The sequence below is a fragment of the Pungitius pungitius genome, chromosome 18 (genome assembly GCF_949316345.1).
Source record: "Pungitius pungitius chromosome 18, fPunPun2.1, whole genome shotgun sequence".
Classification (NCBI taxonomy): Eukaryota; Metazoa; Chordata; class Actinopteri; order Perciformes; family Gasterosteidae; genus Pungitius; species Pungitius pungitius.
The window spans coordinates 3,815,019-3,839,021 of record NC_084917.1 but is presented as its reverse complement, the minus strand read 5'-3'; the positions used below and the strand labels follow the sequence as shown (position 1 = coordinate 3,839,021).

The 24,003-nt window shown below is 49.0% G+C and overlaps 1 protein-coding gene across 1 annotated transcript; it reads right to left on the bottom strand.

Moving 5' to 3' along the window:
• Positions 1 to 97: 97 nt before the first annotated feature.
• LOC119226217 (lipoxygenase homology domain-containing protein 1-like) lies at positions 98 to 23,646 on the bottom strand. The gene is made up of 41 exons (XM_037483866.2): positions 22,854 to 23,646; positions 20,020 to 20,134; positions 18,272 to 18,352; positions 17,536 to 17,720; positions 16,789 to 16,887; positions 15,884 to 16,032; positions 15,672 to 15,795; positions 15,217 to 15,467; positions 14,994 to 15,129; positions 14,724 to 14,884; positions 14,547 to 14,633; positions 14,176 to 14,311; positions 13,870 to 14,024; positions 13,614 to 13,774; positions 12,712 to 12,788; positions 12,440 to 12,636; positions 12,175 to 12,367; positions 11,928 to 12,088; positions 11,505 to 11,838; positions 11,208 to 11,359; positions 10,621 to 10,754; positions 10,043 to 10,194; positions 9,807 to 9,911; positions 9,595 to 9,723; positions 9,329 to 9,496; positions 9,055 to 9,236; positions 8,833 to 8,949; positions 8,300 to 8,462; positions 7,997 to 8,151; positions 7,648 to 7,857; positions 7,184 to 7,310; positions 6,850 to 7,058; positions 6,526 to 6,711; positions 6,258 to 6,385; positions 6,028 to 6,145; positions 3,973 to 4,150; positions 2,268 to 2,453; positions 1,909 to 2,079; positions 1,400 to 1,529; positions 1,025 to 1,180; positions 98 to 918 (listed from the first exon to the last, which is right to left on the bottom strand). The coding sequence occupies exons 1-41, from the start codon at positions 23,554 to 23,556 to the stop codon at positions 438 to 440; spliced, it is 7,242 nt and encodes a 2,413-aa protein (XP_037339763.2). The 5' UTR covers positions 23,557 to 23,646; the 3' UTR covers positions 98 to 437.
• Positions 23,647 to 24,003: the final 357 nt, after the last annotated feature.

Sequence of the window (24,003 nt, the reverse complement as noted above, 5' to 3'; positions counted from 1 at the left end):
TAGAAAATAATTTGGGAGGGGGGGGAAGTTGGGCTCGTCCCTTTCTCCACATTAGGCACAGTCTAAAAGTATTGATTAGAGAAGCATCCAGAAATAAGCTCTGTAGGTGTTTGGTTGATTAAATCAGCGAGTCAAAGGCTGTATGGAAAAAAAATAATTTAATATTTTATAAAACCTAAGTCATAACAAACCATCCCTCATGAGACATAAAAAAACAAAAACAATGGCACATTCAGCTTCATGTCGCATGGAGATATTGTCACAGTTTTTCGTTGCAGGCTATATTCCTATGGTAGTATATTAAATATCGATAATACTACAATATAGTATATAGTAAAAAAAAAAAAAATGATTACAAAAACCTGTCTCAGTTCCTGAGATTTGAAACCTGCCAGAGAGCGTAATCTCTCGCGAGTTGGTATGAATGAATAGATACTCTAGTATTTGGGGTAGAAGACCCTGGCGATCACCCCGTCGGCCTTCTTGGTGTCCAGCCACTTCCCGCACAGGAAGATGGTGGTGACCCCGTTGGCGGTGTTGGTGACCTCCACGCGGTCCAGCAGCCAGCCGGGGCTCAGGCCCGAGTTGTCGTGCTCCACCCGGACCTTCTGCAGCTCGCCCATGTCCAGCATCTCCAGCAGGAACCGGTCCGTCTGCTCCCGCTCGAAAAGGTTCCGGAACTTCTGCCGCAGCTGCCGGCGGCCCGAGTCCCCGTTGGAGCCGTAGATGCTGACGAAGACGTTGGCGTCCGTGCCCGCCCCCTTCTCGTCGCCCGTGACGACGATGATCTCGTACTTGACGGGCACGAGGCTCCGCGCCTTGCTGGCGAAGCTCTCGACGGCCTTTGTGCACTCGAAGGTCGAGAAGTCCTCCCTCTTCGGGGAGAGCGGGATGAGGGCGTTGCAGCTGAAGATGTACCTGGAGGCGAGGAAAACGGGGGTGGGATTGGTTACCGAGGAAACGGCGCCAGCTCGACGGCCCCCGACCTCGGCATCGCGCGTCGGCTTGGCCACCGGCGCCTTACCTGTTTCCCAGCTCCCTCTCGGTGACGACCACCTCCTCCACGCGCCAGAACACCTCCCCCTTGACTTTCTTCCCGTCCTTGGGCGTGTGTCCCAGGCAGATGCCAGCGATGTCCCCCAAGTTCTTGGACGAAAACTCAAACCTGTCGACGTTTCCCCTTGGGAGGAGAGAGGAGAACAAGCCGCCATAACTTTCAAAGTTCACGTCACAGTCTGTTAGCTTTAACGTTGTCCTGAGCTCAAGTGCTCGGTGCTGGTGGGGATTATCATAATAAGTGCGGAGGTATAGGATTGGAGGGATGGAAAGCACGTTTCTCCCAGCTTCCTGGTGTCCACATGCTGCGTCTCGTTCAATGAATCTCGCACCGAGTACCTACCGCAAGAACCTCTTCTTCTTCGAGGAGTTCTCCATTGCGAATTCTTTTGATCGGCCTTTCCTCCCCTCCAGTGCAATCCAGGCACTTTCTTTGGTCTCGGTGTCTCCAGTTGTGATACAGATTTCATACTCTGGAGGAAAACACGGACGGTTTCAGTGAAATTGATGTCAACATGTCCCCCATTTCCACGCGGATTATACATCATACGTTAAGAAATACATCTTTAAGGTTTTCTATTACATCGAAGCATTTTTTTTTTATATATATAGAAATGCGTGCACATAATCCAATTTGGTCTCATTGATGTCAGCCTCTTTGTAAGCTGCTGCTAATGCAAGCAGACCATCTCATCACCACAGCTGTGGATAAGGCACACGAGACACAATGAAGTCGTCAATAACCTCACCGCCGCGCTCTGTCTTCAAAAAAATCAGCTACCTACAAAACAGGAAGGAAGTCTGACTGAGATCTCAATGACTCCAAGCGAGGGTCCCGCGTGGCGGCCTTACTCGTCTTCTCGCTGAGGTCCAAGCAGTCGTTGTTTGCGCACGCCAGTTCCCTCATGATCTGCCCGTCGTCGACGTTCTTGGCGAGCCAGCGGTCGCAGGGGAAGCGGAACGTTTTGTCCAGGATCTCGTCCTTCACGTCGATGTATTCCAAGTGCCATCCCGGGGCGGGACCTGGGAGCAACGAGCGAGCGGCAATCTTTTTTAGGGGCCGGGGCCCGGCAAGTAGAAAGCGATCATTCCCTCAGGTGATCAAATCAGACTTTGACATTGTTTCATTCGAATCAGAGTGGTGACATTCGAAGCCCCGGCGCGTTACAAAGCCCACGCTGGACGGAGGGGCGGCGCGTCGCGGGGCTCACCTGAGTTGTCGTGCCAGACTCGGACTTTGGAGAGCTCTCCCATGCTGAGGATGTCCGTGAAGCGAAACGTGTCCACCTGCTTGCGCTCGAACTTGTTGGACTTCTGGGACTCTTTCAAAGCGAGCTCTCCCGTGTCTCCGTTCTCCCCGAAAACAATGATGCACACGTTGGCATCGGTGCCCGCCCCTGGGGGGGGGGGAGGAGAGGGGAAAGTCACACATTCAGCACTGGAACAAAAACAAGATCGATTAAAAGAAGAATAATGAGGAAAAACCGTACAGCTTGGCAAAGTACTGTGAATGAACACATAGCATAACAGATCTAGCACATTATAGGTTCATTTAAACTATATCATTCTAATGCCATTTCCAAATTTCCATTCTGGAAACGATTAACTATATAAATGCACTTCGTATGATTGTAGATCTTTTAAACTGCAGTGCAGCTCGACTAATGCGGAGATTTCTTAAATTGCCAATAAATCCAGAGATTGCAAAGCCCCGAGGAAGCTGATGTGCCAACAACCAGCCACATTATGCAGAGTAAAATGAGAAAGCTGTGTTCTTTGACTTAGCTTTGACTTAGACAGCCCGTCTATTATCCCTCTGCGCTTCATTATTTCAGTGCAGTGAGTTAGACACTAAGTGAATCTGTAGTAGGCGATGGTGAGAACAAACGTCACTCATTCTGCAGCAGGGTTTTTTTTCTTTTCTTCTAGAACTCTTTAATTAACCCTATTTTACTGATCAATGCTACCTTCGAATGAAACGTTTCTTTCCGTATACCTTCATACTGTACATGCAGATCAACCCATCGAGATCCCAGAGGAGTCCATTAATCTCTGCACGGCATCGCCCTATGTAATGTTGTCTCTGTGTGTGTGTGTGTGTGTGTGTGTGTGTGTGTGTGTGTCTGTCTATCAGCCGGGGCTCATTATTCCTCCAAGAGCCTCGGCGGCGGTGCAGGGCTGCGTCTTAGCTTCCAGCAACAGCCAGAGGCAGAGAGCAGTCCTTTTGAAGTCGGCTCAGACTTCTCACCGTGTTATCGTATTGATCAGCAGCACTACTGAGCTGAGCTGCAGGAAATACCGCACAAAGAAAAAAAAAGCGGGAGCAGCAAAGCCGCGTGAGGGCTTTCTTGAGAAGATTCCTTTCATTTCCACGTTGGAGTCGCGCATTAATTATTCGCGCTTTGCTCCTGGTGCAGAAGGGCAGGTCAAATGGGAATGATCATTGTGATACGTCCACGAATTGAGCCGCTAGCTTTGGATAATAGTTGAGAGAATGTGATTACAGGTAATTTGGCGTCACAGGGTGAGGAGTTCACTTGTCTGAGAACATCGAGCCGACATCCACCCGGAACAAAACAACGTGAGGGCCTGCAGGCCTCAGTAAATTATCTAGAGAAGGGATGGCAAGGTGAACCCGAGGCACAATTTGACAGGTGAAATCTCTCAGCTGACACTGGAGTCCTTCAGCAGCCGCTTTCTCTTGTGCACATGCTATAATTATTTGATTTGATATGACACACCCTTTAGGGTCATTGGGTTCCTGCTCCGGTTCACGACCCTCCCCAAGGGCTCACTGGAGAACTCACGGTGTGGAAAGGCACAAAACTTTTGCTATCGTTTTTATATTTTTTTTTTGGGGGGGGGGGGGATCATTCAATGATTGGACATCTCCAGGCTGCTAAAAAGCGGACGTACCTGCGCTGTCACTGGTCTTGACCTGGACGATGTAAGTGGTGAGCTCCACCATCAGCTCCTCGTCCACCACAGCAGCCATCTCGCAGATCGCGGTTCTCTTGGGTCCACGCGTCCTGGAGAGCCACTCCTCGTAGGTGAACACAGACACCTCCTCCGTGGCCAGGTTACGCAGGATCACCTTCAAATACGATGGCGCGCACGTCATTCAGAATACAGACGCGGATCTTGGTTATTGTCCACATGAGTGTAACGGGAAGTATGAAACCAGGTGCATGAGTGCAACATTACGATTTTAAGGTGGAACGTTTTCCACTGATTCCACCGTTTTGGATCAACGCGTTGGCATGGGTACATTTATTAATTAGTGCACCTGAGGCTAAATACCAAATATCATTCAACTTGAATGTCCGGACTGCACCAAACGTCACGGCCACCAAGTATGTGTTCGACCTCGCGAGGACGACTTTATCCTCTGCGCGCCATCAATCTGCACAAGGTCAAATAGGTCAAATAGTTGAGGCGTCTGAGTCCTTTGCCGGAGAGACGGGCCGACGCGCCAGCGCGGACTGAAGATCAGTCGACGTGAATGAGCGCTGCTTTCGTGCCTCATCACATCACGGACACCAACGGGTGGGGAGTGTGTGAACACAAACCCTGCCTCCCCCAGGATGTCTGATCACCAGCCCTGGGAATCACTTCTATTACAAGATAAAGACTCGGCTCGGGGCGGGCCGCACTCGTAATAACTCTCCACTCTGCATATTTATTTGGGCAGATTACTATGCTGGCAGCCTGCCCGGCGCGCTGTTGTGTCCTTTTCAATACACGCACCCAGCGATCCATGAAGGCAGCGCATCTGCTTGTGATGCCGAACACACAGGGCTCTGTGCAGGGTCAAGTCAAGGAGATGTTTCGCAGCCGCCGAGACCCAGGCACGAGCGGACAGGGCCCGCTATTGTTCCTGAAGGCTCGGGCTGCTCTGCAGGCAGTGGGGACTTCACCAGAAAAGACATTTGCATCGGAAATGTGCTTCTGTTTTCCTCCAAAAACATTTGGCCCCAGACACCGGACAGAATTTGGAGGTGAGCGGCGATGTCGCACTCCCAAAGTCGTCGAAGGGGGAAATAACTATGTGTATCAATTATGTTGCTGGGATATTTGCACAGCCTCACACGTACTAAAAATCGGTGTACGAGACCACACTACCACGCAGTGCTCATTGCTGTATGTGCACGAGGGTGAGGGCGCTAGAACAAAGAGTGTGGTGAGCAAACGGTTCAAAATGCTCACTCCAGGAATTGTGGGAGCTGCTGTGTGTGCCTGCGTATTTGTGGCTGGGTGACTCACTCCTCCTTCTCCTGCAGGCAGGCAGAGATGTGTGTCTGCTTCTGTGTGTGATATAACAGATTGAAGGATCCGGTGACCTACAGCATACACTGCCAGCGTAGAAAAAACAAACCTCCAAAGTGCTTTGTACTATTGATTTTGGAAGAACGCGCTGCTTTTTGTGCTCCTGGTTTTATATTTAATGGATGAAATTAGCGATTGTATCTAATTAGCCCTTAATTTCTCTGCATGGCGCGCTGTCGGCTCATTCTGGAGACTTGGACCTGTTTAAAGCCTTCCTTTTGCTGTAATTGTTGACAAACTTCTCGCATTTAAACACACACGTTTATCCTTCCTGGTTGGAACAAAGAACTCCATCGATGTAGCCTTTTGCTCCTGTAAAACCCATATGATGGATGGTTCAAAAAGTTCTGTTATAATTGGTGCATCGGAACCAGAGTTTGGTCTTATTCGATGGATGGTTCTTCCACGTCAATACCTGGTGCATCCTTTACCCACAATGCAACTGAACCACTGACTGATCGTTAACTAGAGCCTGCCTCAAGCGGAGATGAGGAGCAGGCCAAAGAGGTCAGGTAAGCTTGTTTCTTCCGTCTCCACCTTCTCGCGTTGTTTGCTATTGAAATCCTAAAATGTTTTTATACAAGCAGAAGTTCACCTCAAGATCTGAGTACAGACTTTGGTGTGTCTCCTTCAAGGTGATCTGACCTGATCCAGAAACCAGTCGGGTCGACTGCCGGAGCCATCGATACGAAGCCTCATCTTCCTCAGTGGAGCGACGTCGTCGATCTCCATGTTGAAAGTGTCCTCCTGACCACGCTCGAACCTGTTGTCAAAAAACACAGAGGACACAGAGTTTAGGAGATGCAGTGTGAGGAGACAGTCTCCATTTATTGGGCATTTGTTTCTCCACAATGTTTTCTTCCATGTTTGGCCACCTGTCCTCATTCTTCTGCAGCAGCATCTCCTCCGTGCTGCCGTTGGCTCCGAATACAGACATGAAGATCCGGGTGTCCGTTCCTGCGTCCTGCACGTCCCCCGTTACCACGGTAACCTCGTAAATAATCTGAGGGGAAAACACTAGACATTTGACATCCTGCATTTTCTTTACATATCGTAGGCATGTTCTAAAGTTCTGAGTAACAGTTCTTGTTAGCAACATAAATAGATATGAAGGATAATCGAACATTACGGACACCTACGTACCTGCTGGGAGATGGAAATGGCCTCTGCATCCAGCACGTTGAATACTCGAGCAGTCAAACCGTCTCCCCGATCTTTGGCCAGCCAGCACTTGCAAGCAAAGACATATTTGACCCCTTTGGTTGGCACGGCAACAGACAGCTCATCAACCAGCCAGCAGCTCTCAGGAGTGGCCCCATCGTGACCTAGCTGCAGGCACGACGGGCAACAATCACTACGAGAAACGTGGGTGGGTTTTTTTTCTTTTCTTCCCAATGTGCGAGTGTGTGCGGATGCGTGAAAGTGCACAAACATCCCGCCCCCCCCCCCCCCCCCCCCCTTCCTCACCTCGACTTTTTTGATCTCCCCCACGTCTGAACCGTGGGGCTGAAAGCCCTCCAGGGAGCCGGCCTCAAAGCCGTTCCTCTCGCCCGGCAGGTCCAGCCACAACCTCTCTGTCTGGGTGTGATTGGCCCCGGTGATGATCACGTAGGCCCTGCTGGCGGTGCTCGCGTCCCGCTCCAGTCCCGTGCAGATGGTGATGTGGTACGGTATGACTGCAGAGCAAGGGAACAGCACTTATTTATTCACAGAGCGCCGAGAGATTATGTAAAGGTGTCCCCCCCCCCCCCCTCCTGTGATGACAAACATTCCAGGTTACAATGCCCAATCATTTTCTCACTGGGGAGCTCAGCTTCCTCCTCCTTCTTCTTCTTGCTCTTTTTGTTCATGTTGTTGTCGACACTCTTCGCTGTCACAGCTGTCTTCCTCTTTTTACTGTTGAGGCCTTCTCTAATACCTTCGTAGCCCTGGAATAACACAACACACAAACACACACACACACACACGTGGGGATGCAGATACATACAGCAGCACAGATGGATGCTAACACCTGTAGAAACCCAACGTCCTCTGTGGGTTAAATCGGGCTGTGAGGATTCATGAGATTATTGTTAGCCATGGCAGCAATGTTAGCGTGTTAGCATTTAGGACATCTTCACAGAGCCACACAGCCACATGGCTGGAGAATGCTAGTCTTGTTTAAATTGTATATTTGTATACAAAGAAATCCTTTCCATAACATTAGCCCCGTTTTGTACCCATGACCTCAAGGCACCACATAATCGCAGTCTTCTTTAATGCTACCTTGACATAGAAGACTCTCTCAATGCGTCGGTCCTCCCTCTTCCTGGACAGCCAACGTTCACACAAGAAGAGATAGACCTCTTCTGTGTCCACGTCGAACACCTCCACCTGGTCCAGGTACCAGTCGGCACTCATCATGCTGTTATCGTGGCGTATTTTTATCCTGAAAACCTGCCCGAGGTCCACGGCTTCTATAGTGAACTTATCCACCTGGGGAGATAAAAGATGACCTCGGACATGAAATAATAACAAAAGCGTGTGCTGGGTTCCATGTACTTGCCGTGATTTGGACCACTTTTAAAAAGCTCACTGTTCACTTAATTGAATAGTACACAAAAGGCTTTCTCACAGATCCCCGTTCAAACTTGTTGCTGTTGGTCTCCGACTTGCTGAGTTTCCTCTCCCCGGTGTCCCCCTGGTCCCCGTAAATGGTGAGGAAGACGTTGGCGTCGGTGCCGGCTCCGTACACGTCGCCTGTCATCACCGACACTGTGTATGCGTGAGCTGCGGAGGGGAGGGGGGGTACATTGAGCACTCACTCAGGGATTAGAGCGAACCCAAAGTGTCTTGTGTCAGAACCGAAAGATGGGTGACCACAACAGGCCGACACGTTTGTGGGCCCCAAAGGGTCAGTTGAATGTGATTAACATACTCTCCAGGGCATCTTCCACCTCCACCTCGGTGACCTTCAGGTTTCCGTCTCGCGAGAGCTTCTCGGTGATGATGTCGGAGGGCACCAGCTCTCTCACGGTTTCTCCGTCGTCCTCCGACTTGGCGAGCCAACATTCGCACGGGAAGATGACGGTCTCTGAGCCCTGCAGAGAGAGAGAGAGAGAGAGAGAGAGAGAGAGGAGGGCGAATTCGTTTGCGTGTTCTCGCCTCAGAGAGCAACCAGTGAACACGCTGCTCAGCTGTGAAATCACAGTGCTGGTTGATGTGTCTGTGCGGAGAACATCCCCACCTGCTGACCAAAAAGGGTGGTTGAGGGTCACCAGTGGATGTGATGGTAACATGTTGACGTAAACAGTTACTTCATCAAACAGCATTAGCTCCCACCTTTACCACAATCTTAAAATGCTGCTCATATTAATGAATCGTTAACAATCATCCAACAATATGATTTATTACATCATAACTCAATTGGACTCTCTAACTGAAGCAACATTTTCTCTTTTTTAATGTTACCTTTCCCTTCCGGAGCAGACGTCTGATCTCCACTCTGTCCAGGTGCCAGCCCGGGTTGACCCCCCGGTTGTCATGGCCGATCCGGATCTTTTCAATTACATCCCCCACGTCTTCCAGCTGCACAGAAAGCAGAAATGAATCCCCCCCCCCCAAATGAACCGGATTCAGCCTAAAGTGACGCCTTTGCCCCGAGCTTCATGGTTAACTCATGTATGACGGCACCTCGACAATAAACATGTCTTCAGCTCCTCTCTCAAAGTACATCCTCCTCTCCCTCTTGTTGACGCACAGAGACTTCTGCTCGGTGCACGCCGCGTCTCTTCCGTAGAGGACGATGAAGACGTCTGCGTCCGTGCCGGCTGCAAACACGTCGCTCGTGAAGGTCTTGATTTCGTACGGGACGACTACAAAATCGAAAAGAACAAAAAAAAAAACCTGTCACGTGCATCGAACAACACACATCTTTGTGTCAGTGTGACGTGCCGTGGCCGTTTACATGGTGTGTAATGCTCCGTCTGGAGAGGATTAGGGAAGAGGTCCCTGACGATGGCCCCGTCGTCCTCCCCCTTGTCCAACCAGCGGCCGCAGGGGAAGTGCAGTTTCAGCCCGAGAGACGGGGCGTCGATCTCCACCCAGTCGAGGAACCAGCCTGCCGATCCTCCACCTTTTGAAGACATCAACATTGTGCTCGTGTGGACTCATTTTGCATTGTGCAGGAGGGTGGGGGTGAGGGAGGAGGGGGGGGACCGTGTCCTGCCGCACCACAGTTGTCGTGTCCAACGCGCAGCTTCTTCAGCGGTCCGATGTCCACGGCTTCCACCACGAACTCATCGATCCTTCCCCGCTCAAACTTGTTCTTATGAGTCTTTGAAGCCTCCAGCTTAATTGTGCCTGTATGTGAACAAATCATACAGTGGTAATAATCATATCTTTTTGAACACGGAGGGACTTATGAGATTCTCGTCGAGTGTTACCTGTGTCGTCCTTGGTACCGTACATTATCATAAACACGTTAGCATCAGTTCCTGCATACTTTTTGTCACCAGTTTTTATCCTCATTGTGTAAGTTGTCGACATGGCTGTAATGACAATAAACCAGATTCATTAAACAGTCAGCAAATTTGTGAATCATTTTTAAAAAAAAAGTCTTCTTCTGAGGTCGCGTTGTTTCTTGAGGACGGTGTTACTGCTTTTCCTCTTTTCCGCTCACCCTTCTGTTCAAGGCCAAGCGTGGTTTCAGAGTCTTCCTCATCGTCGTCATCTCCTTTCTTCATAAAGGCCTCGTCCACAGGAACTAGCTCCCTGGCAAGCTGTCCATCATCCTCATCCACGGCCAGCCAGCGCTTACAAGGGAAAAAGTACCTAAAACACATATTGAACATGTGATAAATGCTGTGCAGTGACCATTACCAGTCTGTTTCAGACTATCAAATGTGTGTAAAAATACTACAGACTCCATTTAGATGAACAGAATGGTCACCGGACCATTACAGAGTACCGTTTCCCGCCACAGAGAGGAGCTCTACCGACATCTTATGAGCAAAGGTTCCGCATTCGCTCAAACAACAATATAAGGATGGATGCTGTTTGGGGAAAACCTTTGGCGATGATTTGGCGTCCACAATGACTCAAGAAAGATGCAAACGATTTCTTATCATTCAAAGAAATGATGATCTATCTATCTATGATTCTTGGAGATTTACCTAATTACCTGATTATTCCAGGTCTTTATCTGATAACCCAGTTACACATTCTCACCTCTCCTCATCTGATGTGATCACGACTTACGTGGTGTCATCTTTGTCGTCCACAATTTCCACTCTGTCCAAGAACCAGCCGGCACTGGCCTGGCTGTTGTCGTGTCGGATCCTCAGCTTCTTCAGGGTCCCCAAGTCCACCGCCGTGATGTTGAAAATGTCCTCCTGGGTCACACGCGTTCAAACCAGTAACAAAAGGGTCAAGAAATGTCACAGGTCTCAAGTCTAGCAGTCCATGAGAACCTCATTACTTATTTATTTGATCTGTATTTAACCTGCAAGGCTCCTTAGATCCAACATGTGTTTGACTACTAAGGCCCATGCAGGGTAGACAGTATCAACAATAACAATCATGCCCAGGCAGAAACATCGCCAATCACACACGTGTCAATACATTATGAACATTATGTGTTTCCTATAAGCACCGCTCTTTATGCTAAGCTAAGCAATGCTACTCCTGAATTTGGCCCTCATGTCTAACAGAGGAATGAATCTTCTCATCCAACTGTGAGAAAAAGAAAGAATTTGATTGCCAGACTGTCAGAAAAGAAGTTTATGTCAATACTAGATTATGAAATAAAAATGGGCACATCGAAGGGACAGAAAAGCAAAGCTTACCTGGCCTTTCTCAAATTTGTTCAGGTTGTTGGCCTTCCTGAGCTGGCGCTCCCCCGTGTCGCCGATCTCTCCATAAATGTTGACGTAAACATTGGCATCGGTCCCCGCCCCCCACATGGTCCCGGTAAACACATGGACCTCATACGAGTTCACTGAGAAGAAAACACGGCGAGGAAGACGCGTGCCCGTGAGTCATCTTTCACCTTTGCATGTGACGAATTCATAAAGTCATAGTCAAAACAAACAATCCGGCCTTTCCGGCAGCGAATAGGCACGTTGCGTTCATGATGGACTCACCCTCCAGGTCTTCATTGCCCTCAGTCAGCAGCTCCACCACGATCTCCCCGTCCTCCTCATCCCTGGCCAGCCAGCGGCTGCACGGGAAGGCGGACACCTCCACCACTTGCTGCAGCCGCTGAACCATCTCCACCTCCTCCTCTTCCTCTTTCTTCTTCTTCTTCTTGTCCTTCTTCTTGTCTTTCTTGGTGTCCTGCTTCTTCACCTCAACCTGCACCATCGCCATCGTCAGCCGCTTGATGTCCACCCTTTCCAGGAACCAGCCGTCTCCGATCCCCTTCCCGTCGTGGTAGATCCGCACCTTGTAGATTTTGCCAATGTCCAGAGCCTCAATCTGGTTTTGTGGGTGTGACACAAGGGTCAAACAGAGATTTCAAATCTCCTGCGCACATTGTAATGGCTGACGAGAGGCTAAATACAGACCCTGAAGATCTCCGTGGTGCCGCGTTCAAAATTGTTGGAGCGGCTCTTGAGCACGAGGACTTCTGTCTTTCCTTCGTCTCCGTAAATCTGACAGAAGACGTTGGCGTTGGTGCCACCAGCGCGCACGTCCCCCGTGACCACCGTTACCTCATAGTTGATCACTGCAAGGGAAGGAGAGGCAACTCATCATCGCCGTTACTGTGTGTGGTAAAATTCCTTCATTCTGAACCGTGTTGGTGTCATTTACACTGTTCGATGTCCAAGATCTCACTGGGATAAATCTCCACCTCCACTTTCCCATCGGCCTCGTCTTTGCAGAGCCAGCGGTGGCTGGGGAACATGTACTGCTTCCCGTGAACCGGCACAGAGATCTGCACGCTGTCCAGGAACCAGCCAGCCCGCAGGCCCTCATTCATGTGACCAATCAGGAAGCGGTTGATCTGTGAGCACAGGGGACACACCGGCTGTAAACACAAACTTGTGAAGCGCACTCGCGACCTGGCAGGACCTGCCTGTCCGATGTCAAAGGTGTCAATGGTGAAGATGTCGGTCTGTCCCGTCTCAAAGTAGTTCCTGAGGTCGTTGTCGGAAACGGCCAGTATCATCTTGTTGGTGTCGCCCTTCTCTCCGTACAGCTTGATGAACACCCGGGAGTCCGAGCTGGCTCCGCTCACGCTGCCCGTCTTTATTGCGATGTGGTAGCTGACATCTTGGCAGGGACGCACAGACGGGGAGTTAATCAGAAGAAAGTTTGCTTGACTCGCGCTTTTCTCCAGGCACTCACTAAAGAGACGCAGGCCATCTCCAGCTGGGACTAGCTCACGGACAATCTGTCCATCGTCTTCATTACGGTCCAGCCACCTGAGAGGAAAAGAGACACGAACAGACAAACTGATGAATATTCACGGTAAGGAGCATTGGCTGAAGACACGCATTAAAATGTCCAAGTTTAATACACAAGCTTCCATTTCAAATCACTGCACATTTTAACTGGCCTTAACTTATTAAATGAACACAAGACCTCTCGGAGCAGTTGAAACCAAGAAGAGCTCCTTCCTAAATGTAACACTGCACCTCCGCTTGCGGTTTGGCACCGGTTTCTAAAAGAGAGAGCTGGCTGTCTACTTTGCATTTAGTGCCTATTTGTAGTGGCAAACGCATCCGTTAGTTCCTGCCTAGATACCTGCCACTGGAGAACTAATGAAGGTATGTGGGGCTTTTTGAGGGCTATTGCTTCTAGCCGTTTTTTTGACGGTTACAGACCAAAGAAGAAAAAAAAAGACACTCATTTTCTTTCCTGGGAGAAAGAGAAATCCAAACCGCTCCCATGTCATGTGTGGTAAATAAGAAGCTACAGCTGGCAGCTCGGCATAGAAACTAGAAGCATTCTCTGCAAAAAACACAACTTGCCGTTTTCCTACTTCCACATTTTGCACCATGGAGTAAAACATGACATGCTGATGCGATGCTGCTATTATGTGCTAGAAGGTGCTTTTTTTTTAACCTTTAGAGCTATTCCAGCTCCCCCTCGCTTCCAGCCATTACGCAAAGCTAAGACAACTGTGTCCTTGCTACAGCTATAAATACTTAATAGGGGCTTTCGATCTTATCGCACAGCTTTCCACTAGAAAGCATCTACATCCCAAAATATCCCTTTAAGTAACGTCTAAAGTGTTATTGCCTTGCCTGAAACAGGGGAACTCGGTGGCCAAACTCTCTGGCTGGCCCTCCTCCCGGACCATCACCTTGTCGAGGAACCAACCGCAGCCTCCGCCGCGGCCATCGTGGCCGACGCGCACTCTGCGCACTTGGCCCAAAGACACCGACTCGATGAGAAACTCATCGTGCTGAGGGAAGGCGGGTTTAAACGGATTCAAATGACACCTGCGTTGCATCACGCAGACATGTGTGTTCGTTTTGTGCGTGTTTACGGCGCACTCACGTTGCCCTTTTCAAACTTGTTGACGTTGTTCTTACTCATGAACATGAGTCTCTCCCCTGTGTCGCCCAGGTCACCGATGACGTTGAGGAAGACGCTTGCATCGGTGCCGCTGCCACTGACATTGCCGGTGCAGATAGTAACACGATACTTTATCACTTAAAAAAAAACACAAAGAAAGAGGACGACGCTCACATAATAGCACACAAACCGCCTGCATTCTCACAAAGAGCTCGTGTGCATCAAAGATCAACCAGGCCCTTGCGTGTGTGTGTGTGTGTGTGTGTGTGTGTGTTGTAGATTCCTCACAAGGCAACGGCTCGTTGATGAGTGCTCCGGTAGCTGGAAGCTCTCTGACGATCTCGTTGTCGTCCTCGTTGATGTCCAGCCAACGGCCACATTCAAAAGAGTACTTTTCCATTGTCAGGGTCTTGAGCAAAGTGATCTGCGCAAAGCGACATGGGTCATCATGCACGGCGCCGTTAATGGTTCGTGGTCTAGACTCCAGACAAACGAAGAGTGCAGGAGTGACTTCAATGAGTTCCTACCAAACCTCTTTAACACTCTTCTCTTGGTTAAGGTTAAACTATCATTCTGTCACAAGAGGGTCCATAAAACCACCGACTAACAGCTCACATTGAAGGATCAGAGAGAGAGAGAGAGAGAATGACGGGTCTCACCTTCGCTAGATGCCATCCAGCGAACGGATTTCTCTTCTCATGCCAGATGCGCACTTTCAGCAGTCTCCCTATGTCTGGCATTTCAATCTACAGCGATCCCAAAACATGTAAAAGAACCGTGGGATCTTTTGGTAGACGCACGTGTGAACGTGTTGGAGGAAACGATCCAGGACTTACCATGAATTTATCAAGCTGGCCCTGTTCAAAGCTGTCAGAGTTGTTTTCCAGCTTGATCTCATCCGACTTGCCCTTCTCTCCATAGATCTGCAGAAACACCTGGGCATCCGTCCCCGCGCCCTTCACGTCCGACGTCAAAATCCACAGGGACCACGGGAACTCTGGAGCAGAATTTGACGAAAATTAAACCTGAATTCGGTTCTGTTGAAGAGAATGACGAGTGACGCGCTCTGAATGAGACCTGCATGCGAGCTGAATGCAACTACCCACTCTTCTGTTTCTTCTGCCTGAGAGACACCATCTCGTACAGCTCCCTCTCGATCAGTCCGTCGGCCTCGTCCTCGTCCAGCCACTTCCCGCACGGAAATGTCTGCTCGATGCCCGTGAATGGACAGTATATCACAACCTGGATGGGGGGGGGGGACGACAGGGTTTTCGGTGGGTGATTGGCATCTTCAGAATCACTTTGACACTAAAGACAGAAGTTTGGTACCTTTTCGCAGTACCAACCGGCGCCGACGGCCCCGTTGTCGTGCCCGATGGTGACCCTGCTGAGCGGGCTGATCAGTTCACAGATCTCCGCGTTGAAAATGTCGATGAGGCCGCGCTCGAAGGCGCCCCCCTCCAGGAACACTTTGCCGCTGTTCCTCAAGCCCTTGGAGCCGTGCATGACGATGTGGATCTTAGAGTTGGTGCCTCCCCCCCTCACGTCTCCAGTCATCACTTGCACATTGTATACGATTCCTAAGTGGATTCGGGGGAATCACAAAAAGCACATTTCTATTTTGCAAATGAATTGACGGAGTTGAGACACATATTTCAGTCAAACTGAATCAACATATACTGTATATTCCTGGCGCTTGTTTTGACTTGTGATGTAATGTGCCTATAACTATATAAAGAAGAAGATTATTATAAAGTCGATTATTGAACTTGTGTGGTTCTCACCCATCGGTTGCACGGATCCAACCAACACATCCCTCTGTATCTTGCCATCGCATTCATCCATGGCGAACCACCGACTAACGGGGAAGTCATAGACTTCCTTATTCCCCATGTCATCCACCACTACCTGGAGAGACACATTACGCACCATGGTGAGTAACATCCCTGCATGTGGGCGGGTCGGTAAACATTGTGTATGTGTAGATAAAACACGCCTTGTCTAGAAACCATCCAGCTGATGAACCTCTGTTGTTGTGGCCAATGGTGATTTTCCTCAGCCTTCCCAAGTTTGGCGCCTCTATCGTGAACTTGTCCTCTGAGCCGCGCTCAAAGTTGTCTTTGTCGCTGTCCAGCCGCCGCTCTCCTTTCAAAATAAACAAAGAAGCGCTTTGGATCAGGGGTCAAACTCATTGTAATCGATCGCATAGCAGCAGTTGTTTAAGTAAGAATAAGTTTGCTCAGCCTCCATCATAATTTAACCATGCATGCATCAAAGGGCCTGAATCTCATCCTCGGTCGTCCTCGTCCTCCTGCTCCCTCACTCGTTCTGTGCCCCCGTCCCCTGTGTTGGTGTCCATCTTGCAAAACACAAGAGCTCCCCTCTCTGGTCCTTTTATTGCTGAGGCTCTGATTGATAATTCAATAATTCTGCACGAATGCTCACATTTGTCCACGAGAGGAGTCATGGTGGAAAGTAAAAATGTGGCATTTTGGTAAGATGTTCCATGTAAACACAGTACATTTATACAAACAGAGTGGGACAGACGTTAGAGAATTGTGTTTGGGAGAAAAGTGCAGCTAGTGTGAGGGGGGTGAATAGACTAATGAAGGGAAATCTTCCTGAGGGGTTGGACAAATTCCATCAATTACCATTATTTTTGCTAGATGAAGGTTTGTGACCTTATGAGTTCTCGTGCAAGCTCCAGCCCACCTCAGCAAAGGTCTGATCAGCCCGAAATAACTGAAAACACCTGTGTGTTCTTTTAGGGGCTTTCCTTTTATTTCTCTAGCAGAGTTTAAGCAAGTAACAAGGAATGAGGACCGTTTCTTTTAGGTACTTTAAATCAACAAATCAACACAACAACACGTATTAACAAATAATCATTAGTTGCAGCTCTACCTGTGTCACCGTTCTCCCCAAAGATGTTCAGGAAGACATCTGCATCAGTCCCACTCCCCTTCATGTCCGCAGTGAACACGCTCACTATGTACTTATTTACTGCAAAACAGGAAATCACAAACAGTGACTTGCATAAACGGTGCCGTAAATGGTGGTTGGACTTTTCCATTTTCATTAGTCTACACCGAGATGGTTTGCAAGTTAAATATTCATAAGTATGTGTGTGTGTGTGTGTGGGGGGGGGGGGGGGGGTAACAGGCCTATCACTCTGACCACACCCTCACAGCACGGTGTCCTCAAGTCTCAAGACCCGGAGCCTCGGCCAACCAACGCTCTGCTTGACTGGCTGCAGGCAGCGAGACGTTGGATCACATTGCAGCAGAGGACACACGTGCTGGTTTACCTGGCTTACCTGAGGATTAAGCTCCGATGGAATTCAATTACAAAATGAAACGGTAGAGAGATATGTAAGCTATCGGGCACCTTTGTGTTTCTCAACAAAGCTTTGTTCTTTGTTCAGCGGTCCTGGTAATATATCTTTATGGAGACAGAGACGTTAGCATCAAATTAAGTTGAAGTGTCAAAGTAGTTGGCTGTCGTATTTTATCTCAACTTTCTGACTTCTCAAACCCCAGATGTTTCTCTCCTATCTGGGAATTTTGATCAACTGTTATTTCCTATCAAACCTCTTTGATCCCCCCCCTGTGTGCCCTGTGTGCTACGCGGTTTTGTCCCCGGGTGACCTACGTTTCGGGACGTCCATGGGGTTCATGCAGCCCAGCAGGTCCCTGACAAACAGGTTGTCGGCCTCCTCCCGACTGAGCCAGTTGTTGCAGGCGAAATAGAAGCGCAGATGTGGCCGGTTCATGTCGGTCACCACCACCCTGTCCAAGAACCAGCTGGCGTTCATCCCCGTGTTGTCGTGCTCGATCCTGGGGAGTCAACCGTCACAGCGCGACATGAATTCAACCCTGCAGGCCAATCACAAGTACAATGTTCACACCACATACACCAATGCCTCTGCAGGGGGGAACGCCAAACAGTGGACTGACTGTTGCATCCGAGCATTGTGGTAGAGACACGTGGAAGAACGCCTGCATTCGTGAGTTGATAAACAATTTAGAAAGGTCATACAAGGGAATGTATGCCGAGGCCTCGTTTCATTGTTCGCGTGTGATGTAACTCCTTCGCAGTAAGAGACTAACTCCCAACAGATGGGCCTTAACCTTCTGTCACTGGCTGAAATCCTTTGATGGCCACAGGCACAGCTGGAAAACAAGCAAGAAATGTTCCAGCGTGATCCTCTCTGTGAGCTGCCGTCGCCCCGTGCGAGGTGCACAAACTGTGCTGTCAGTGACCCGTAGTCGTGGGGTATCGTCGGCAGCCATTTGAAGAGGCACAAATAGATTTAAATATGAGTTACCACGCGTCACAGCCGGCGCTGCGTGTGGTCTTATGTCACATTAGATGTGCTGTACATCACCTCAGCTTCCTCAGAGGCCCCACGTTGTGCGTTTTGATACGGAAAACATCAGTCTTATTCTTCTCAAATGCAGTTCGGCTCCTGTAGGTTGAGAAAACGTGGAAAATGTGAGAATTCTGGGGGGGGGGGGGGGAAGGTAACTCAAGGGTCTAGTGTGTGTGTGTGTGTGTGTGTGTGTGTGTGTGTGTGTGTGTGTGTGTGTGTGTGTGTGTGGCAGAGAAAGAGAGAGATGTTCGACTTTGTTGACAGAGATTAAAGAAACACAGTCCAGGCAGACAAACTGAACCCTGGTGCAATAAATCCCATCTCGGGACCGTGGTCGTCTCATAGCAGTTGTACATAATCGGAAACCTCCGGAGGCCTCGGCGCCTTCAGCGCTCCCGCCTCCTCGTGTGCTTCTACCCCTCACAGTGCTCGGAGACCCCCCTCCCTCTGCACACAGCGAATCAGACACCCTCTTTTCCATTAACAGAGAATACCCGCCTTTGTCTCTGACCCACATCAACATTTGTTCTCATCCCCTCGCAAGGTTCAACCTGGAGACAATGGCGAGGCCTGCACGGTTAGGTTAAAGTGCCACGATGACACAGCGCCACAGACGGTAAGCTAAAATAAATGCACAGATAGAAATGCAGTCAAACAGACTTGAATACATGCGCCTGTTCTCTGTTTTCATGTGAAATCACCTGTAAGACAATGATGGGGGCACATTGATTATGTTAAAATGCGAACCCAATGCAATCTTTGGAATTCATGCAATTTGAATTTGTTATGATCACAATGAATTTTCAAAGAGTTGCATTTTTAATCTGCCGCGATTGTTCAATCGGGCAAATGTGCTCTGAGACATAGAAACCTTCCCTTACCTGTATCGTGTTACAAAAGTTTCAATCGATCGTCACACGATGCAGGCAGGACCTAATACATATCGGAGTAAGGTGAAACTCCTAAAGCGATACGTTTTGGTGCATGTGCGGCATTTCACCCACCGAGCAACGCTGTGTGAGGTGGGTGAATGAGACCAACACAAGGTGTGTGAGTGACAAGCTCCAGTGTGCCTTACAATAAGTCGGTATATCCTATACGCCGCATAGGTAATCCTATCCGTCAATCAATGTGTGCAGAAATAAAGGGAGCCTGCTGCCCGTAACGCCCCCTCGGAGTCATTTGATCACCCGCGGAAAATGACATCGTGGTCTTCTTTCATTTGCCTCTGAATGGAAAAGAAGACCGGCCATGTCACGCAGTTCCTCCTTACTCCGGATGTTCTGTGTCCGACGTGTAAGAGGACTGTATGGAGGAGAGGTTCCTGCACTGCGACCAAACCGCTGTGGACCCGATCGATTTTTTAAAGGTTGAGGCTGTTGTATTTTTGACAAACAGGTCAAAGAAATGTGCAAATTGATTTAGCCGTGGTTCGTCAGGTAAATGCTCCCCCATACAGTGTGATACATACACAATACAACTCAACACAAGGACGGAATCGTGACCGTCCCTTTTAGCCGACTGATTAGAAAATACCTCTTTTCTGTGCTGAAGGGTCGGAAAGGAATAGAAAACGTTACAAGTTAACAGCTGACATTGAAAAACGCATTCATCTCGCTAAGCTTTCTAATTGCTGAGACGGGAGCAGCGTTATATCCAAGGAAATAAGTCAAGACAGAGCAAGTCATTACATATTAATCAAAACACACTACAGCACAATGACATCATGTCATCACAGTTGACATAAACCCTTTCAAACTCACTTGCTTGCCAAGTGAACCTTGGGCGTGACGCCAAAGTCCCCAAAAAGGGTAACAAACACATTAGCATCCGTCCCGGCTCCCTTTACATCACCAGTGATAGTGACCACCTCATACACTGAAAGAGAGAGGAGAGGTCACGTTAGACAGAGAAGGAGAGGAGGTAATGCGTTGACCCCCTTTTGCCCACGGGGCGTTAAAAAAACCATCACAAAACCTGAAATAATGAGTGAAAAACAAAAAAAAAACGATTTTATGGGTGTCTTACAATCAAATCATTGTAAAAGTAAAAGGTTGAATAACAGGACAAAGACAAAGTCACACCCTTCAGACAGTGCCCAGGAATCTATGAACATTAAGGAGCATTGTGTTCAGTCTGCATGGAATCCATGGGAGATACCAGGGGAAGAACAGGAGGAGCTCAGGAGCATGAAGACGTCGTTGAGCCGCTGACTTTTCCCTCCAGCACCACAGTTGGGGGGTTTGTTAGATTTTGGATGGATTGTCAGTATATTTGGTACAGACATGCATGTGCTTTAACGTCTTTGCAGCTTTAGTTCATAGCCTCATTACTTTGGTTTATAACCACAAAATAAAAAATAAATTGACGACCAGGTTCATAAATTAACTATAGATAAAATGCATTTAGTGTCATTATATCTCTAGTTAATTTATGAACCTGGTCGTCAATTTATTTTTTAATATCCTACAATATCTACAAAACGAGTCAGAATTTGACGCCATCTTTGCATCCTAAATACACAAAACGCAGGCATCACATTTGCAACACTATAGGCTACCTGCTAAACACCTGCATGTTAGCACTCCCGGTTATAGTATATATATAATTATCTTTGACCCCGACTCATCAGCTCGAACTTCACAGTAACCCCGTGGTCCTGCTGCATCCTTACGGACGTGTAGGATGGACCCGGATGGGCTGGACTGTGAGGGAGGGGCCCTGTCGGGGGGGGGAGTCAAAGTCAAACATTAATCAGCGAGGGGCTCCACATACAGAACAGAGGTAGGCGGTGTTTTAACAAGCTTGGAATGTGTGGACATGGAGGCATAAACATTTGTACATTATTTTAGATGAATCCATAAAAAATTACGGTGGCGAGAAGGTTCAGATAAATATAAAAGCAACAACACAACCCGAACGCCACAACACAAAATACAAAAGCCACATCACAACCGCAAATGCCACAACACAACACGAACGCCGCAACACGAAAATACAAAAGCCACATCACAACCGCAAATGCCACAACACGAACGCCGCAACACAAAATACAAAAGCCACATCACAACCGCAAATGCCACAACACAACACGAACGCCGCAACGCAACACGAACGCCGCAACACAACACGAAAGCGAAAACGGAAGTAGCTGCCCACGGGAGCGAGCGTATTTTGGAGGAACGCCCACGGGAGCGAGCGTATTTTGGAGGAACAGCTCCGTTGTTACGTGCCGACTGGTTTTTGAACCTGGTTTTTGAAACCAGTAGGTTCAGATCGTTTAAGAAGTGAAACATGATTCCTTGCGGCTATTTAACTAACAAACTAACGTCAGCTAAATGGCGCCACGCATCTTTTAGCTAACGTTAGTTAAACTTTAACTGTAGCCGCAAGGAATCATGTTTCACTTACTTCTTAAAAGATCTGGCATCCTCCAGCTCCGTTCCTCCAAAATACGCTCGCTCCCGTGGGCAGCTACTTCCGTTTTCGCTTTCGTGTTGTGGCGTTCGTGTTGCGTTGCGGCGTTCGTGTTGCGTTGCGGCGTTCGTGTTGTGTTGTGGCATTTGCGGTTGTGATGTGGCTTTTGTATTTTCGTGTTGCGGCGTTCGTGTTGTGTTGTGGCATTTGCGGTTGTGATGTGGCTTTTGTATTTTTGTGTTGCGGCGTTCGTGTTGTGTTGTGCCATTTGCGGTTGTGATGTGGCTTTTGTATTTTGTGTTGTGGCGTTCGTGTTGTGTTGTGGCGTTTGCGGTTGTGTTGTTGCTTTTGTATTTGTCTGAACCTTCTCGGCCACCGTAAAAAAGACTATCCATTGGAAGTAGACGTGGGAGGCGCTTTGAACGAGGGGGAGACACTCAGGGGGAAGCCGACAGACCGAGGAGGGAAGGAGCGCCAGGGAAGCGAATGAAGAGCAATTTGTCCAGTCGCTCCGATGGCGACGTGGATATCTAATCAGCAGAGTTTTTAAAGCCGGATTAAAGGGAAAGAAAGACATCTGAAATCCAGATGGACACTGAGCCTTGATGGAGTTCACACAGGCGTGTTATTGCTGCTGTGCAACGACACTTGATGCTCCTTCCATAATCTGCACAGAGATCAGAGGCTTGTAGCATTTAGCTGCTTTATGGGAGCAATTATCTAGCAGTGAACATTTTAGAAAAAACACTACACTGGTGCATTTTTAAGTGTCGTGTAGCACACACTTGCGGTGAAAAGACAAAAGAAGCTTTTAAATTGCGGTAATTCTCTGTCAGTAAGACGTTGCTTTTACATACTTATAATGTACTGTAAATATGTAAAACTCAGTGCCCCCCCCCGGCTGCCCCAGACTGGGACGGCTCCCAGCACCTGTCCCGGTACCTGTCGAGCTCCTGTTTGGCTCCGGTCGGGTGGAACATAACTGAGCTTTCACCCGAGGGCAATCAGAGCGTGAGTGATTCCCCCGGCTCCCAGCCCGAGAGGGAACCGCGGGAAAACTGTATTCAAGACTTGACCGGAAAGCTCCAACTGGTGAATGATTGAGTCAAGTACCGGAGACTTACCTGAAATACAACATGGGGTCGGGGGGGGGTGGGGGGGTGAAGTGTCCAACCCTTACCTTTCTTTTTGTAGTACTCATCCTCGTATCCGTCTGATGAATCTGTGGTGTAGTTCAGCAGCTCGTTCTGGTAGATCACGCCGTAGTCCACCTGTTTATTTTTGGATTTCTTCCCCTTTTTCTTCTTGTCTTCGTCACTGTCCACCGACCCCTTCTTCGCCTTCTTCTTCTTCTTTTTCTTGGGGTCTTCCTCCTCCTCCTGCCCCTCGATCAAGGGCTCCTCGTCGCCGTCGGACTTCTTCTTCTTTTTGCCGTCTTTCGACTTCTTGTCCTTGGATCCCATCTCCTCTTCCCCCTCGGGATTCTGTGTGGAGGATTTTTTCTTTTTCTTCTTCTCCTTCTTTTTGTCTCTCTCTACCTCAGTCACTTCCTCTTTGAGCTCCCCCGAGTTCTCCCTCTTTGAATTGGTCTTGGGGTCATTGTTGTTTTGCTCGGCCTCCTCCTCATTTTCACTCACAGCCCCAACTTCCACCCCATCACCCGGGTTCTTTTTCTTCTTCTTTTCTCTTATCTTCTTCTTCTTCTCCTTGTCCTCGGAGCTCCCCGGGCTCTTGTGTTTCTTACCACTCCTCTCTCGTTTCGCGGCGTCCCCGAGGACCTCGCCGTCGCCGCTCTCCTTTATTTTTAGCTCCGTTTTCTCCACTTCGTCATCAACCTCTTGGGTTTCTTCAGGAGCCGCGGATTTTTTCTGTTTCGACGGCATCTTTAATTCATCCGCTTCCCGGGCCCCGTAGTCTCGTAAGCCGCGCTGCCTTGAGTTTCTAATGGCGTAAGACAATTCATTTGACCCCCTTGGCCCGCAGAGAGATCACGGGCCGGTGGGGCTTCAGAGCAGCGTGGATGGTGCACAGACTCGTGGGGGGGACGGGGGGGGGGGGTTGGGGGACGGGGTGAAGGTGGGAATGAGCTGCCAGGACGTCTCCTACCTGGGCAGCGTATGGCTATAGGTCTAACGACACCACTCGTGTAAAAAAAAAAAAGAAAAAAGATGACCATCACTTGGACGGTCACGTGACCCGCGGGGGAGAAAGCCCCCGTGAAAAAGGAGCCTTGCGCCTAGAACTTATCCCCTTTGCCACGGCGCCCTCCATTATTCATGGCGTCAGGATCGCTTTACGAGCCGGGGGCGTCTCGCTTTTACCCGCGTGCA

Coding starts and splice junctions, on each gene's coding strand:
- LOC119226217 (XM_037483866.2), bottom strand. CDS start 23,556: ATGCCGTCGAAACAGAAAAAATCCGCGGCTCCTGAAGAAACCCAAGAG. Junction 10,195..10,620: donor GACGACAAAGATGACACCAC/GTAAGTCGTGAT, acceptor TATGTGTTTTAG/GTACTTTTTCCCTTGTAAGC. Junction 8,463..8,832: donor GTCTGCTCCGGAAGGGAAAG/GTAACATTAAAA, acceptor CTCTCTCTGCAG/GGCTCAGAGACCGTCATCTT.